Source organism: Cebus imitator, unplaced genomic scaffold (genome assembly GCF_001604975.1).
Source record: "Cebus imitator isolate Cc_AM_T3 unplaced genomic scaffold, Cebus_imitator-1.0 Scaffold62, whole genome shotgun sequence".
NCBI lineage: Eukaryota > Metazoa > Chordata > Mammalia > Primates > Cebidae > Cebus > Cebus imitator.
This window is the reverse complement of record NW_016107377.1, coordinates 952,050-966,414: the sequence shown is the minus strand read 5'-3', so window position 1 is coordinate 966,414 and position 14,365 is coordinate 952,050. Positions and strand designations below refer to the sequence as shown.

Here is a 14,365-nt window from a genome sequence, read left to right as displayed (position 1 = left end):
CGGAGTCTCACTCTGTTGCCAGGCTGGAGTGCAAAGGTGCAATCTCGGCTCACTACAACCTCTGCCTCCCAGGTTCAAGCGATTCTCCTGCCTCAGCCTCCCGAGTAGCTGGGAGTACAGGTGTGCACCACCATACCCAACTAATCTTTGCATTTTTAGTAGAAACAGGGTTTCACCTTGTCGGCCAGGATGGTCTTGATCTCTTGATCTTGTGTTCAGCCTGCTGTGGCCTCCCAAAGTGCTGGGATTATAGGCGTGAGCCACCGTACTCAGCCCACTACCAATATTTTTAAGATTAAAACAAAACCAAACCCTGAGGCTCAGAGAAGTCTGCAAATGTCCCTAGCCACTTGGTTAATTAATTAACAGCAGACCGAGGACAGGCACTACAGTCTCTTGCCTCCAAGGCCACATCCTCTGTGCTGGATCTTGCTGCAGCTCTTCATCTTAAGGGGAACTTCCTGGGTGTGGGGCCTGTAGGCACCAGCAAAACCACCATACAAGAGGCCTTTGTTCATGTGCAAACAAAACTCTCTCCTGGATTCAAGTGTGCCCAGTACTGGGCAATAAACATCTCAAACCAGGAGCACAGAATTGTTCTCTGCTCCCCTTCCCACCTCAGGCAACTTAATCCTAAAATTTCAGTTTTGCTGGCTCTTCACACCAACAGTGGAAAAGCTGCAGCATCCTAAACTGCTGTCTCATAAGAGAAAGAGGAAAGGAAAAGAAAGGACCACTCACTTGTTCAACCACATAAAATGCAAACTGCAGGCGCTGGCGCTGAAGCATGGGAATCAGGTGTCTGAACAGGACTGGGAGGTGCTCGTGGCGGTTCCGAAAGGGGATAAGGATCGCCACCTGGAGTGCATCACAGCAAAAGCAGCACAGTTAGGACTCTCAACTTTCACTCCTTAACAGGACCACCCTGCAGAATTGGTGACCAACCCACAGGAGTTCTTGGAGGCTGGCTATCTTGTCCTCAGCTTCCTCTAAACAAAGACCTATGTTGGCAAGTCAGCCCTTAGGCCTAGATGAATGTTATTCTTACATATACCGTATCTTATAGTACATAGTAGGCCTGCAATTCATTCTAGGCCATAACTCATAGGAAAAAACACATTCTACCCTGTGACAAAAATACATCTATAAACTTAAAACAAGCTTCACAAAACGTGAAAAAGGAAAAGTATTTTTCCTTACAACGTGCAATGTACAAATGCTGGTTATTAAATTGTTTTTATATCCCTGCGATGGGTTGGATACTGATCTGTTCCAGATACGCCTTGATCACTGCTGCATCACCAGCATGTAACTGGCTGGCACAGAATAAGCATTTTAATAGATATCTGTTGAAAGAATGGACTTAAGCCGGGGTCACAGCTTCTATGGTCAGGCAGAAAAAAAACGAAATCTCAGTGTCAAGCCAGATAACTTTGCTTTTTAATCCAGTAACCTGGTAGTAACCAATGGAGAACAGGCACGAAGCACTGACTCTGTGCAGATGACTTCTGCAAATGGGTGGGTAGAGACCACCAACGCCCTCATCCCCTTGTTAATACTCCTGGCAGGAAGACCTAAGGGTCCTGCTTGGTCATCAGAGTAACGTAAATTTCTGTGTCTACAAAAGAGTCCTTGTGGGAACCCATTCCTCCAAAATGTTTCTACACAACGCAAAGACTTTGCATGAGGGGTAGGAGGTAGGATAAAAATGACAAAACGTCATGGTTAGCTAATTCCACAGTGATTCAGACCAAAGGCAACACCCAGGTGGGCTTCTCAGCATTTTGGGTCTGACTTCACACCCTACCTTCCACCGAGGCATGCAATCAGAAGGCTTCCAGTGACCTCCGAGCTTGATGGTTGGGTCTTTGGAGAAGAGTTCATGGATGTAATCCATTCCAATTTCACTCATGTTTACGTCTATTGGGCCCTCTGAACAGAGAGAGGAAAAAGGGATTAAGAAGTCAGAAAATGGTAAGTTTTCCTCTGCCTGAGGTTTTAGTCTCTGGAGAAATGCAATGCTTTTTCAGCAGAATGTGTTTTTAGCAGGGATGGAAGACTTTTCCTCTACTTTCCATCTCACTGCATTATAGTTCCTCACTATTATCAAGGTAAAGAGGCAAATCAAGGAATTAAGGCTTTAGAGTTCTGCTTCTGTCAGGGGCAAGAAATGAATACTTTTAGCTGAGCTTTTTTCTTTTTTCAACAGAGTCTGACTTCTGTCGCCCAGGCTGAAGTACAGTGGTGTGACCTCAGCTCACTGCAACCTCCACCTCTGGGTGCAGGCAATTTTCCTGCCTCAGCCTCCTGAGTAGCTGGGATTACAGGCACACGCCACCTCGCCCAATTAATTTTTGTATTTTTAGTAGAGATGGGGTTTCACCTTGTTGGCCAGGCTGGTCTTGAACTCCTGACCTCAAGGGATCCACCCACCTTGGCCACCCAAAGTGCTGGGATTACAGGCATAAGCCACCGCACTCAGCCTTCTCTTTTTTTTCCAGTTTATTAATATGTTTTAATAAATAGAGACGGAGTCTCACTATGTTGCCCGGGTTGGTCTCAAACTCCTGGGCTCCAGCGATTCTCCCAACTCGGCCTCCCAAACTCCTGGGATTATAGGCCTGAGCCCCTGCACCTGGCTGCAGCTGAGCTTTTCTGAGAAGGAGAAATGCAGCTGAGCTTAGAGTCATGTCAGTTTGCTCCTGAGGCAAGTACAGACACACTACCTCTCTCAATCCATTCACCAGTGGCTCAGGACCCTGACTGATTATGTCCAAACTCACAATGCTGGTCATCGCTGACTTAAGTCAGGAAGTGGTACAATAACAATCTATAAATGCTACTGAAACAATGAACTGTGATAACATTAATTTTAGGTCTGTCAAAGCCTATTTCTGATACACAAATCTTAGCCTTCCCAAACTAAGCTTATATCTAGATGCAGACAAACGCAGGTTTTAAAGGGAAAACCTATATATGTGTGGTGAGACATGCAAATTAAACAGTAAGACTTCCAGCACAACTTATATACTCATAATTAATTATTCATATATGGATGAGAATATGTTCAAATACCATGCAAGACTATTTCTAACACTTTCTCTATTTTCACTACGTTTGAGCATAAAAGTCAACTTTGTAAGATTTTCCTTTTCTTGATCTCATTTCTTAAAAAAAGTTTTAAAAAAAGAAATGGGGAACTATCTAAGCAGCCTAAAAACATAGGAAAGGTAAAAGAGTTTACTGTCCTTATTTTAGCTTACACGAGATTCAAAAACAGAACAAAAGATCTAAGAATTTTTTAAACCAGCACTTTGTTAAGAAAATAACTTCCAAGCAAGGCATGGTGGCTCATGCCTGTAGTCCCAGCTACTCAGGAGGCTGAGCAGGAGGATTGCTTGAGCCCTGAAGTTCGAGACCATCCTGGGCAACACAGTGAGACCCCCATCTCTAAGATCAAGCACTATAGTCAGCGGGAGATTTATACTAAAAAGACAAAAGCTGATTGCCTATACAGTCATGTGCACTGACATTTTCACCAGTGATAGATGGCATATATGGTGGTCGCATGAGATTACAATGGAGTTGAAAAATTCCTATTGCCTAGTGATGACATAGCTGCCATAACACTGTTGTGTTACTCAAGTGTTTCTGGTGATGCTAGTATAAACAAATCTACAGCACTGCCAATCATATAAAAGTATAACACAAGGCTGGCAGCGGTGGCTCACACCTGTAATCCCAGCACTTTGGGAGGCTGAGGCAGGCGAATCGCTTGAGGCCAGGAGTTCGAGACCAGCCTGGCCAACATAATGAAACCCTAACTCTACTAAAAATATAAAAATTAGCTAGGCATTGTGGCGGGGGCCTGTAATCCCAGCTACTCCGGAGGCTGAAGCAGTAGAATCACTTGAACCCAAGTGACAGAGGTTGCAGTGAGCTGAGACCACGCCACTTAACTCTAGCCTGGGCAACAAAAGCAAAATTCTGTGTCCTCCCCAAAAAAAGGTATGCACATACAGTTATTAGAGTACATCATACTTGATAACGATAATAAACTATGTTACTGGTTTATATATTTATTTTATATTTTTAAATCATTATTTTACCCTTTGAGACAGGGTCATGCTCTGTTGCCCAGGCTGGAGTGTAGTGGCATAATCATGGCACACTGCAGCCTGTTGTCTAGGCCTAGGTGGAAGGATTGTTTGAGGCCAGGAGTTCAAGACCAGCCTGGGCAACACAGTAACACCCCATCTCTTAAAAAATAATTTAAAAATTAGCCAGGCATGTCAACACACACTTGTAGTCCTAGCTACTGAAGAGGCTGAGGCGGGAGGATTACTTGAGCCCAGCAGTTTGAGGCTGCAGTTTTTTAAAACTTTTTATAAACTTCTTAAAAGTTAACAAGTTTATTAAGTCAAAAGGTATAATTGTAAGGTTAATCTTCATTAAAGAAAGAAAAGTATCTTCTGAATCGATTTAGTGTAGCCTAAGTGTTCAAGTCTACAGTAGTGCCAAGTCATGTCCCAGGCCTTCACATTCACATTCACTTCGCATCCACTCACACACTGACTCACCAAAGCAACGTCCATTCCTGTAAGCTCCATTCACGGTAAGTGCCCTACACAGCTGTACCATTTTTTATCTTTTATACCTTATTTTTTATTGTACCTTTTCTATGTTTAGATACACAAATACTTACCATTGAGCTACAACTGCCGTATAGTACCATGCTGCACAAATCTGTAGCCTAGAGCAACGGGCCACACCATACAGCCTAGGAGTGAAGTAGGCTACATCACCTAGATTTGTGGAAGTATACTCTAGGAGGTTCCCACAACAATAAAATCACCTAATGATGCACTTCTCAGAAAGTCCCCTGATTGTGAAGCTATGAATGACTGTATTAATACTTTCTCTAGGAAGTTCAAAGAGAGCCCAAGTTACAAAGGACAAGCAAGTGCAAAACAAAGAGTGAAAAGGCAGAAAATGGAACCCAAGAACACAGGCAACCTCGCAGCAGGCTTTGAGGAGCCAGGAGCACAAATGACTTGCACAGACTCTGTTTCCAATGGCAGGGAGGTATTTATATTCTCTGTATAGGTAGACAAAGAGATCAAGAGTGCATTCCCCTTTATCCATTTTAAAAGCAGAGGAAGATGGGCTGGAGCTGTACTCACTCATGGAAGGGAGCCTTTCAGGGCAGGTATGGTTTGCAAAGTAGGTGAAGTCTTCAGGAAGAAATGTTGTAGTTTGAAGGAAGGTTTCACTGTGGTTTAAGTCAAGAGGATAATCTAGGGAGGTAAAGGAAAAAAGGCAACTCAGACTGGTATGTGTAACCAACCGTGCAATTATTAGATGCCTACCAAACTAGTCTTTTTCTTAGCTGTCATCTTGGTGGAAAGAGACAGGACTCTGGGCTACCGCTTTGATGCAGCCGAAAATGTGAACTCATCAATAAAAATGGTAACCAAATGACACATTTTAACCTGTGCTCCTATTCCTGTTGATTTTACAGGTTTACATGCACTCAGTTTACAGTCAACTGTAATTAAACATCATTTTAAAAATAGCAATCTCCCTCCTCTCATTTCTTATTTTCTTTTTCTTTCTTTTTTTTTTTTTTNGCTCAGGCTGGAGTGCAGTGGTACAATCTCTGCTCACTGCAATCTCCGCCCTCTGGATTCAAGAGATTCTCCTGCCTCAGCCTCCCGAGTAGCTGGGATTGCAGGCACCCACTACCACACCTGGATAATTTTTGTATTTTTTTTAAAGACAGGGTTTCGCCATGTTGGACAGGCTGGTTTTGACTCCTGACCTCAAGTGATCCACCTGCCTTGGCCTCCCAAAGTGCTGGGATTACAGGCGTGAGCCACCACGCCCGACCTCATTTCTTATTTTCTAAAGGAACCATGTGACCTTCTTTTGACCAAGAATTTTAGCATTTATAGCAGTATTCACCTCTGTCAGCCCGTACGACTGGTCATGATGCTTCTGTTTTCAGTCTTATCTACTGGCTTCCCACTATGGGAGGTGAAGACGTTATTTCCTTCCTCCTGCCACCATTGCCACATGACCCCTTTCCATTCCCCAGTCTCCCAACAGTCACATATCATAGCTGTGGTTAGGACAATCTTCAGTCTTTGTATTACGATGCTGCTGTAAGTACTAGTCATAGCTGAGATATGTGGGAAGTTATGCATCCTGTTTCTGTTTGCTCAGTTTTATATGCAATGATTCTAATTCAACACCACACCTTTCACCAAGACATTTCCTCCTAATACACGCATTAGGTATTCTCTCAACTTCATCCACCCAGAGGAGGTGTGGCAGCTTCTGGCTTTCTTCCATGCCAAATGTGCAGAAGCCACCTCCCTTGCACCCCGCCACCAGAGCCCTGAAGACTGCCATCGCCTATCCAAGACAGTACTAAATCTCACTGTCCCTAAGTTCTCACTTTTCCCTTCTTTTTGCTTGGGTAGCACATCATCCAAATAGCATCCTAAGAAGGGGGAATGAGGCAGTTCGGGCGGCGGGAGGAGTAGCAGCTGCCAGCCAGCCCAGCTTTGCAAAGGCTTTCCGTGCGCTGTGGCCCACAGGCACCCAGCACGCGCCTCCCCACCACCAGGATGCCCAAAAGGAAGGTCAGCTCCGCTGAAGGGGCTGCCAAGGAAGAGCCCAAGAGGAGATCTGCGCAGTTGTCAGCGAAACCTCCTGCAAAAGTGGAAGCAAAGCCGAAAAAGGCAGCAGCAAAGGATAAATCTTCAGACAAAAAAGTGCAAACAAAAGGGAAAAGGGGAGCAAAGGGAAAACAGGCTGAAGTGGCTAACCAAGAAACCAAAGATTTACCTGCAGAAAATGGGGAAAAGAAAACTGAGAGTCTAGCCTCTGATGAAGCAGGAGAGAAAGAAGCCAAGTCTGATTAATACCATATATCATGTCTCTCAGTGGTCCCTGTCTCCCTTCTTGTACAATCCAGAGGAATATTTTTATCAACTATTTTGTAAATGCAAGTTTTTCGTAGCTTTAGAAACACTTTTTAGCAGGAGGGAATCCCACCTCATCTCATTTTTTTAAGTGTAAATGCTTTTTTTTAAGAGGTGAAATCATTTGCTGGTTGTTTATTTTTTGGTACAACCAGAAAACAGTGTGGAATATTGAATTATGGGAGACTTTGTCTCGGGTGTCAGCTTAACATTCCATAGATGGGGGTTCGTTTTTATATCCTATAATACAAAGCATATTAAATGGCAATATGGAGTCAGTCCTGCATTTAATGTCTTGAATATTTTAAATTACTTCCATTCCCATGTTGCTTTTTAGTAGAATTGTTTCCTAAAGAAAATCACTCTGATCCTGGCTCTGTCAGAACTGTGTGCACTCTGTAACATCTTTAGTGTGGTAGTCCTGTTTTCCTAATAACTTTGTTACTGTGCCATGAGAGTAAACATTTGAATAAGTAGTGTACATGCTATTCAGCTATGAATTGCTGGGACGTATGTTACAGCTTATCAACATGTGAAGATACAGGTACATGATAGTCAGTCTCTTAAGGAAAATCTGCTTCCAAATTTTAAGCTGGAAAGTCACTGGAATAACTTTAGAAAAGAATTACAATACATGGCTTTTTAGATTTTTGTTATATATGTTAAGAATTGTATACAAATTGAAATGTCTGTACTGATCCTCAACCAATAAAATCTGAATTATGAAATTTAAAAAAAAAGAAAGGGGAATGAGTATGACTTTGAAACCTTACATATCTGGATATAGTTTTTGCTCTTCTTCGCTTGATTCATAGTTCTTGGGTTTATAGAGTTCGAGGCTAGCAATTCTGCACAACTGTAAAGATGCTATCCCACTGCCTTCTAGATTGCACTGTGGCTATTAAGTCTGAAGCCATTCAATTTCTGATCTTTGTAAACAACCAATAATTTCATGCTAGAAATGCGAAGGACTTTCTCTTTGGTCAGGAAATGTCACGTTGGTGTGCCTTGCTGGGAGTCTGCTTTCGCCTGCGGTGCTAGCCATTCGGTGGGCCTTTAGTTTGCTAATTCGTGTCTTTCTGTTCTGGAATGTTTGGGGGGAGGAATGGATATTCTCTCAGTGATGATTCCTCCCTTCTGTGCTCTGTGCTGTCTTTCTGGAGAATACAGAACAGGAATTGGATATGGGACCTCCTGGTAATGTAACTACCTCATATTTTCCATCTACTTTTCCATCTTGCCATTTATCTGCTCTACGTTCCGTATTTCCTCAACTTTACTCAATCCTTCCTTTAATCATCATCTCTGCTATCATATTTTTAATTTTGAAGAGCTCTTGTTTTCTGAATGTTTATTTCTTACAATATTCTTGTTTTATGTTTGCAATCATTTTTCTCCTCTTTTATTGAACTCTCCAGTGTCAACATCGTTGGGTCTTTCCTCATGGTCTGATCAGATTCCCCAGATAAATCCACTCAAATCTCCTGAGAGAATGGTAGAGTCCTGACTATAAACATCGGGAAACCAAGAAGGAAGAGAAAGAAGCTGGGGCATATGTAATCCCCATCTTTTGAGACACTGTGGTCATGCCAGGTATCCTCAGGTTGAGGAGCCTCTGTTTTGCCATCTCTAGGGTTATTAAGCCTCCAGCTCTTGCCAGGATGGGGAGATGGGTGTGGGTACCTGACTGCTTTTTAATAGCTTTCAAACCCTCTTTATATTAGTTGTCACTTTTGTTCCTACTTCCAATATTGCTAGTTCCTGAGCTTCTGGGGGATTCTGGGGTGGATGCTGGTTTTCCCGTTGCTGCTTTGAGCAGTCAGTCTTCTTGGGTTTGTTAAGTCCTTTATCAGTGGTTCTTCTGCTTTCTACCTAGCAAGATTTTTTTGCTGTGGTCTCCTTTCCTGTTCTCATCCTCAAGAGTTTATGCCATTAGAAAAACATAAACATATGCCCCTTTAGAGTCCTGTTGGTGGATATGAAGAGTGTGAAGGCAGACGTCTTTCCTTAGGGGGCTGTAGTTGTAGAGCAGGAAGAGGGCCTTCCAGCTTTAGTTTTTACAGATGAACGACTGGAACAACATACACAGAACTCGGACCAGGAGCCCTGGCTAACGCATGACAGAGCTCCAACTACACTCTGGATTAGAGATCTTTCCAGTATTCTGTACTGTTTGTTTTTTTTTTTTCTTCCCACAGAATATTAAATCCTTTTGGATTCATGCTGATTCCATGAAAATTAAAACATCCTGTTCAAATTCACTTTGTACCCTAGAATTCTAGAATCTTCAACTAAGATATTTTTTAAAAAGCACTAGGAGCAGGTTTCCAAGAATCAAATGGCTAACACATTGAATCCTTTTTATATGCACACGGCTGCCTACTCTGAGCTGCCTACTCTGCAAGTACTCTGGAAACAAAATTCAATGAGAGACAACTTGAGAATTTTAAGTGTCTTAACAAGTGAAGGAACAGAATGCTTTCTGTCCTTTTTAGTAGTAGCTTTCCTGAAAAACACTAAGCCTACATTTATAGAGAATAGTAGAGGCTAATTTATATAGACATAAACCAGGCTGGGTGTGGTAGCTCATGCCTATAATCCCAGCACTTTGGGAGGCTGAGGCAGGAGGATCGCCTGAGACCAGGAGGCCAAGACCAGCCTGGGAAACATGTTGGCAACCTGTCTCTACAGATAATTTAAAAAATTAGCCGGGCGTGGTAGTGCATGCCTGTGGTCCCAGCTACTTGGGAGGCTGAGGCAGGAAGATCACCTGAGCCTGGGAGGTTGAGGCTGCAGTGGGCCATGATCACACCACTGCACTCTAGCCTGGGTGACAGAGTAAGATCCTATCTTAAAAAAGCAAACCAAACAACAACAACAACAAAAAAAAACAAAAAACAAAAACCCATGAACCAAGACAGAACCTTAAAGGTAATATTTTAAACGGAAATTATTTGAGCTCAGCTCATACATGCAAACCTGGCCTGGGTTGAACCTTCTTCTGAAGGTAGTAACTACTTCAAAAATCTATGTGAAGAATCCCTCATCCTAATTAGTACTCTGGATGAATCTAATCCATGAAATTATTCTCCTTAAGAAAAAAATGAAAAGACCTCACAAGTACTAGAAAATGTGCCTGTGCTTGTGATACGCCCATGTGTGGCAGGAGAAGATGGCTGGAAACAGTGGCACAGTCAATATATTCAATAGAAGGCAATGAAATTCCCAAAGGTATCACACTAAGTCTTTTCATAAATAAATCAACAAAAACGAGGACAATCAGCATTCTGGTCAATGACTGACCCAAGCCCTAGAGCTAGAACCTAACCAGGAAACTAGAATTTAAAAAACATGAGACAAGAGACAAAGTATCTCTAACTCTAATGATTCTACTATTTGGAGTTTGGAGAATCACTTAAACCAGGGAGGCGGAGGTTGCAGTGAGCCAAGATTGTGCCATTGCACTCCAGCCTGGGCAACAACAGCAAAACTACATCTCAATAAATAAATAAATACATACAACTAAATGAAAATTTAAATGACGTCTACTTGGGAAGCCAAGACAGGCAGATCACTTGAGGTCAGGAGTTCAAGACCAGCCTGGCCAATATGGTGAAACCCTGTCTCTACCAAAAAAACACGAAGAAGCCAGGTGTTGTGGCGGGTGCCTGTAATCCCAGCTACTCAGGAGGCTAGGACAGGAGAACCGCTTGAACCCAGGAGGCGGAGGTTGCAATGAGCCAAGATTGCACCACTGCACTCCAGCCTGGGCAACAGGAACAAAATTCTGTCTCAAATAAATAAATAAACAAATCAGTCTACTTTTCAGTAGCAACAGAAGCCTTTTTAAAATAAAAGAGAGAAAATTAATTGCTCATGACCTGGTAAAACTATGTGCAATTATGGTGAGGAGTCCCTGTTTTTCTCCACTGCTAGGTGTCCAGTAATGGTGGGGTTATACCGCATCCCCCTCAGAGTTCCAAACGTAACTTCTTACTCTTCTAAAGTATGTAACTACTGAATTAGGAAAATGCTGAGAGAAAAACAAGCCTGTTGAATTTCTATGGCCATTGTTTTACTTTTTAATTTAAATCTAATCCATTTCAAACCCAGACATGTTCTTGAAGGGCAAAGAAGACAGCTGCTTTTACATTTAGAAAATGGGAAAACAAGCCGGGCATAGTGGTTCACACCTGTAATCTCCGCATTTTGGGAGGCTGAAGTGAGTGGATCACTGAGGTCAGGAGTCCAAGACCAGCCTGACCAACACTGTGAAATCCCACTTCTACTAAAAGTACAAAAATTAGCCAGGCGTGGTGGCACGCACCTGTAGTCCCAGCTACTTGGTAGGCTGAGGCAGGAGAATCGCTTGAACCCAGGAGGTGGGGGTTGAAGTGAGCCGAGATCACGCCACTGCTCCAGCCTGGGCGACAGAGTGAGACTTTGCCTCAAATAAGAAAATGGGAAAACAGGCCAGCTCACACCTATAATCCCAGCACTTTGGGAGGGCCAAGGTGGGTGGATCATCTGAAGTCAGGAGTTCAAGATCAGCTAGACCAACATGGTGAAACCCCATCTCTCCTAAAAATACAAAAATTAGCTGGGCGTGGTGGCGAGTGCCTGTAATCCTAGCTACTCAGGAGGCTGAGGCAGGAGAATCACTTGAGCCTGGGAGGCAGAGGTTGCAGCAAGCCAAGATCATGCCACTGCGTTCCAGCCTGGGTGACAGAGCAAGACTCTGTCTCCATAGAAAGAGAGAGAGAGAGAGAGAGAGAGACAGAGACAGAGACAGAGATAGAGAGAAATGGGAAAACAACAGACCCATACCTACTGGTTCAAATGACTGCTAATATCATGGGCTTATCCGCCAACATTTCTGTCCAACAGCAGCTACTTATTCAGCATTGCTTCACACCAGTGGTTCAGCAGCCTTGGGTGCACATTAGAATCATCTAGGAAGCTTTCAAAAATCCTAACACCAGGCCGGGTGTGGTGGCTCATGCCTGTAATCCCAGCACGTTGGTAGGCCGAGTTGAGCAGGTCACCTGAAGCCAGGAGTTTGAGACCAACCTGGGCAACATGGTGAAACCTCATCTCTACTAAAAACACAAAAATTAGCCAAGCATGGTGGCACACACCTGGTGTCCCACCTACTCAGAGAATCACTTGAACCTAGAATGTGGAGGTTGCAGTAAGCCAAGATGGCACCACTGCACTCCAGCCTGGGTGACAGAGCAAGACTGTCTCAAAACAAAAACAAACAAAATCCTAACACCCAGGCTACACCTCAAACCAATTAAATAAGAATCTCTAGCATTTGGGAATAGACATCAGTACTTAGGAAAGCTCCTCGGGAATTCCAAAGTATAGCTAAGCTTCGTATTGCTACCCTAATACCTAGGGGGGTAGAAACCTGCATTCTCCCTTGTGTTACCAAATCCAGTTGAGAAGGAACTGGAAGCACTGACCAATGGATCCCAGCAAGAATCGCCACTTCCCCCTCCCATTTCAGAAAAGACCAAACACTTGCCTCTCTGCTTGAAAAAAGTATGGAAATTTATATAGACTAGAAAGTTGCCATTGGTACAAATATCTGTGAAACAGAAAGAATTAACATTCTTCAAGAGTTAGTCCACTTAAGGATGACTACCTACTGGGAGGGTAGCCACATCAAAGACTATAGACTGGACATCTAAAACCAGAGAGAAAGAGGTGAAGATGACTCAGTCCACTAATAGCACACAAAGCACACCAGCATGACTTTACTCACTCTGCAGATTCACAATCTCACAAACCAACGGCTTTCAGTGGCCACAGGAATCTTCTCCTGGTCGCTACTTCAGGCTTATTTCCAGGTTCACAGTCCCCATCCCCAAAAGTCCATTTTCATTCAATAATCACTACTGTTGCTTTTAAACTTCAAGAAAACCAACATTACTTCAATGTTACCCTGAGCTTTTGAACTAAGCTTGGCCTAATGCAGACACCTGAATGTGGGTATGTGCCTCAGCATTATTTCAGCAGGGGAGGGAGCATAGTCCAGGTTACCACCATGATTGACAGAGATGTCAATCATTTGGTTGTCTCAGCAGTGTTGGGCCCAGAATACCCTCTCTAACTGTGCTAGGTAGACGACTGCTTTGAAAAGAAGGACAGGTTTTCACTGAATATACTTTCAATGAAACACCATCTTCTTTTCAGTACAGGTTGGGTATCCCTTATCTGAAATGCTTAGGACCCAAAGTGTTTTAGATTTCTGATTTTTTGGGATTTTGGAATATCTACATTATACTTACCAGTTGATCAACCCAAATCTAAAACTCCAAAATCTGCTTAAAGGAAATTGAGTATTTCCTTTAAGTATCGTGTTGGCACTCAAGGTTTTATCATGCATGGATTCTGGAGCAGTGTGGAGTTGGTAATTTCTGATTTGGAATGCTCAACCTGTACTTACTTGCCAAGGAAGTGCTATTGACACAACAGCTCATCAGAACAGTGACCTCCTTAGAAACACACTACAACACTTAAAACTGGCTTTCTTGTTAAATTCGTTCATTCATGCATACAAAAATAATTTACCAAGTACTTCCTATGTGCTAGGCAGTTTATAAGGTACTAGGGATACAAAGATGACAAAAGGAATGAAGCCATTACTGGGATTCAGAGGGCAGGCCCTGGAGTCACAGAATCAGCAAACCCTAACCCCACTGCTGCATCAACTTTTATGACTTAGGCATGCCTTGTTCCTTTGATCCCTAGATGGGGACACGGTAACTATCGTCTGGGTTCTAGTGAGGAACAACATGAAATCATGTGAGTCAAGTACCTAATCAACAGTAAGAGAGTCCCTGATGGCAAAGACTTCCAATCTAGAAATAAACACATTAAACAAGAAATAGATTATTCTAGCCAGAGAGATACAAGGAAGGATTATTTGGGTGTATGATAATTTGCAAATAAAAGCACACCAAGTTCAATACTAATGGGTCACTGGATACACCCACCAAGGGTGAAACTCACCTCTGTACTCAGTTTTCGAAGACAACAACTCAAGAAGTATTGAAATCCTATGTTGCCACACGAGGAGTGTGTGGAAATGGGGTCCTGCTATATGCCCCTCTTAACTTCTGAAAGAATTGCCAGTACTGCCAAATGCCGAGAGAGACAGACATTCTAGCCTCATCTAACGCTGCAGAAGTATGGTATCTGGACTGGATAAACGTCACAAGGGCACAAATGCTCCCCTACTCAGTGCTATGCAGGGAAGAGCGTTCTGGAAGGGCAGTCAGTACTCCCTAGTTTCTTCGCCTAACTAGAAGCAGGTTGCAGCGTTTCGGGAAAGAGTCACATGACCAAGCCGCTCCATCTTCCCCAAA

General features: G+C 43.1%; 2 protein-coding genes across 5 annotated transcripts in view; one reads left to right on the top strand and one right to left on the bottom strand.

Moving 5' to 3' along the window:
• B4GALT5 (beta-1,4-galactosyltransferase 5) overlaps nt 1-6,438 on the bottom strand; it is a 15,551-nt gene extending 9,113 nt beyond the window's left edge. The window contains exons 1-4 of one of the 4 annotated variants that reach the window (XM_017529935.2): nt 5,965-6,438; nt 5,184-5,297; nt 1,808-1,932; nt 742-858 (exon numbers count right to left, since the gene is read on the bottom strand). In XM_017529935.2, the coding sequence (XP_017385424.1) occupies nt 742-858; nt 1,808-1,932; nt 5,184-5,187 (246 nt within the window). In that variant the 5' untranslated portion in view covers nt 5,188-5,297; nt 5,965-6,438. The remainder of the gene's footprint in view (nt 1-741; nt 859-1,807; nt 1,933-5,183; nt 5,298-5,964) is intronic. The other 3 variants (XM_017529938.2, XM_017529932.2, XM_017529934.2) reach the window with 3 other exon arrangements.
• A 194-nt stretch (nt 6,439-6,632) lies between these two features.
• On the top strand, nt 6,633-7,713 carry LOC108305340 (non-histone chromosomal protein HMG-14-like). The gene has a single exon (XM_037739055.1). The coding sequence runs from the start codon at nt 6,633-6,635 to the stop codon at nt 6,927-6,929; it is 297 nt and encodes a 98-aa protein (XP_037594983.1). The 3' UTR covers nt 6,930-7,713.
• Nucleotides 7,714-14,365: the final 6,652 nt, after the last annotated feature.

Bases quoted from the DNA above. Each gene is read 5' to 3' on its own strand.
- LOC108305340 (XM_037739055.1), top strand. From the start codon at position 6,633: ATGCCCAAAAGGAAGGTCAGCTCCGCTGAAGGGGCTGCCAAGGAAGAG.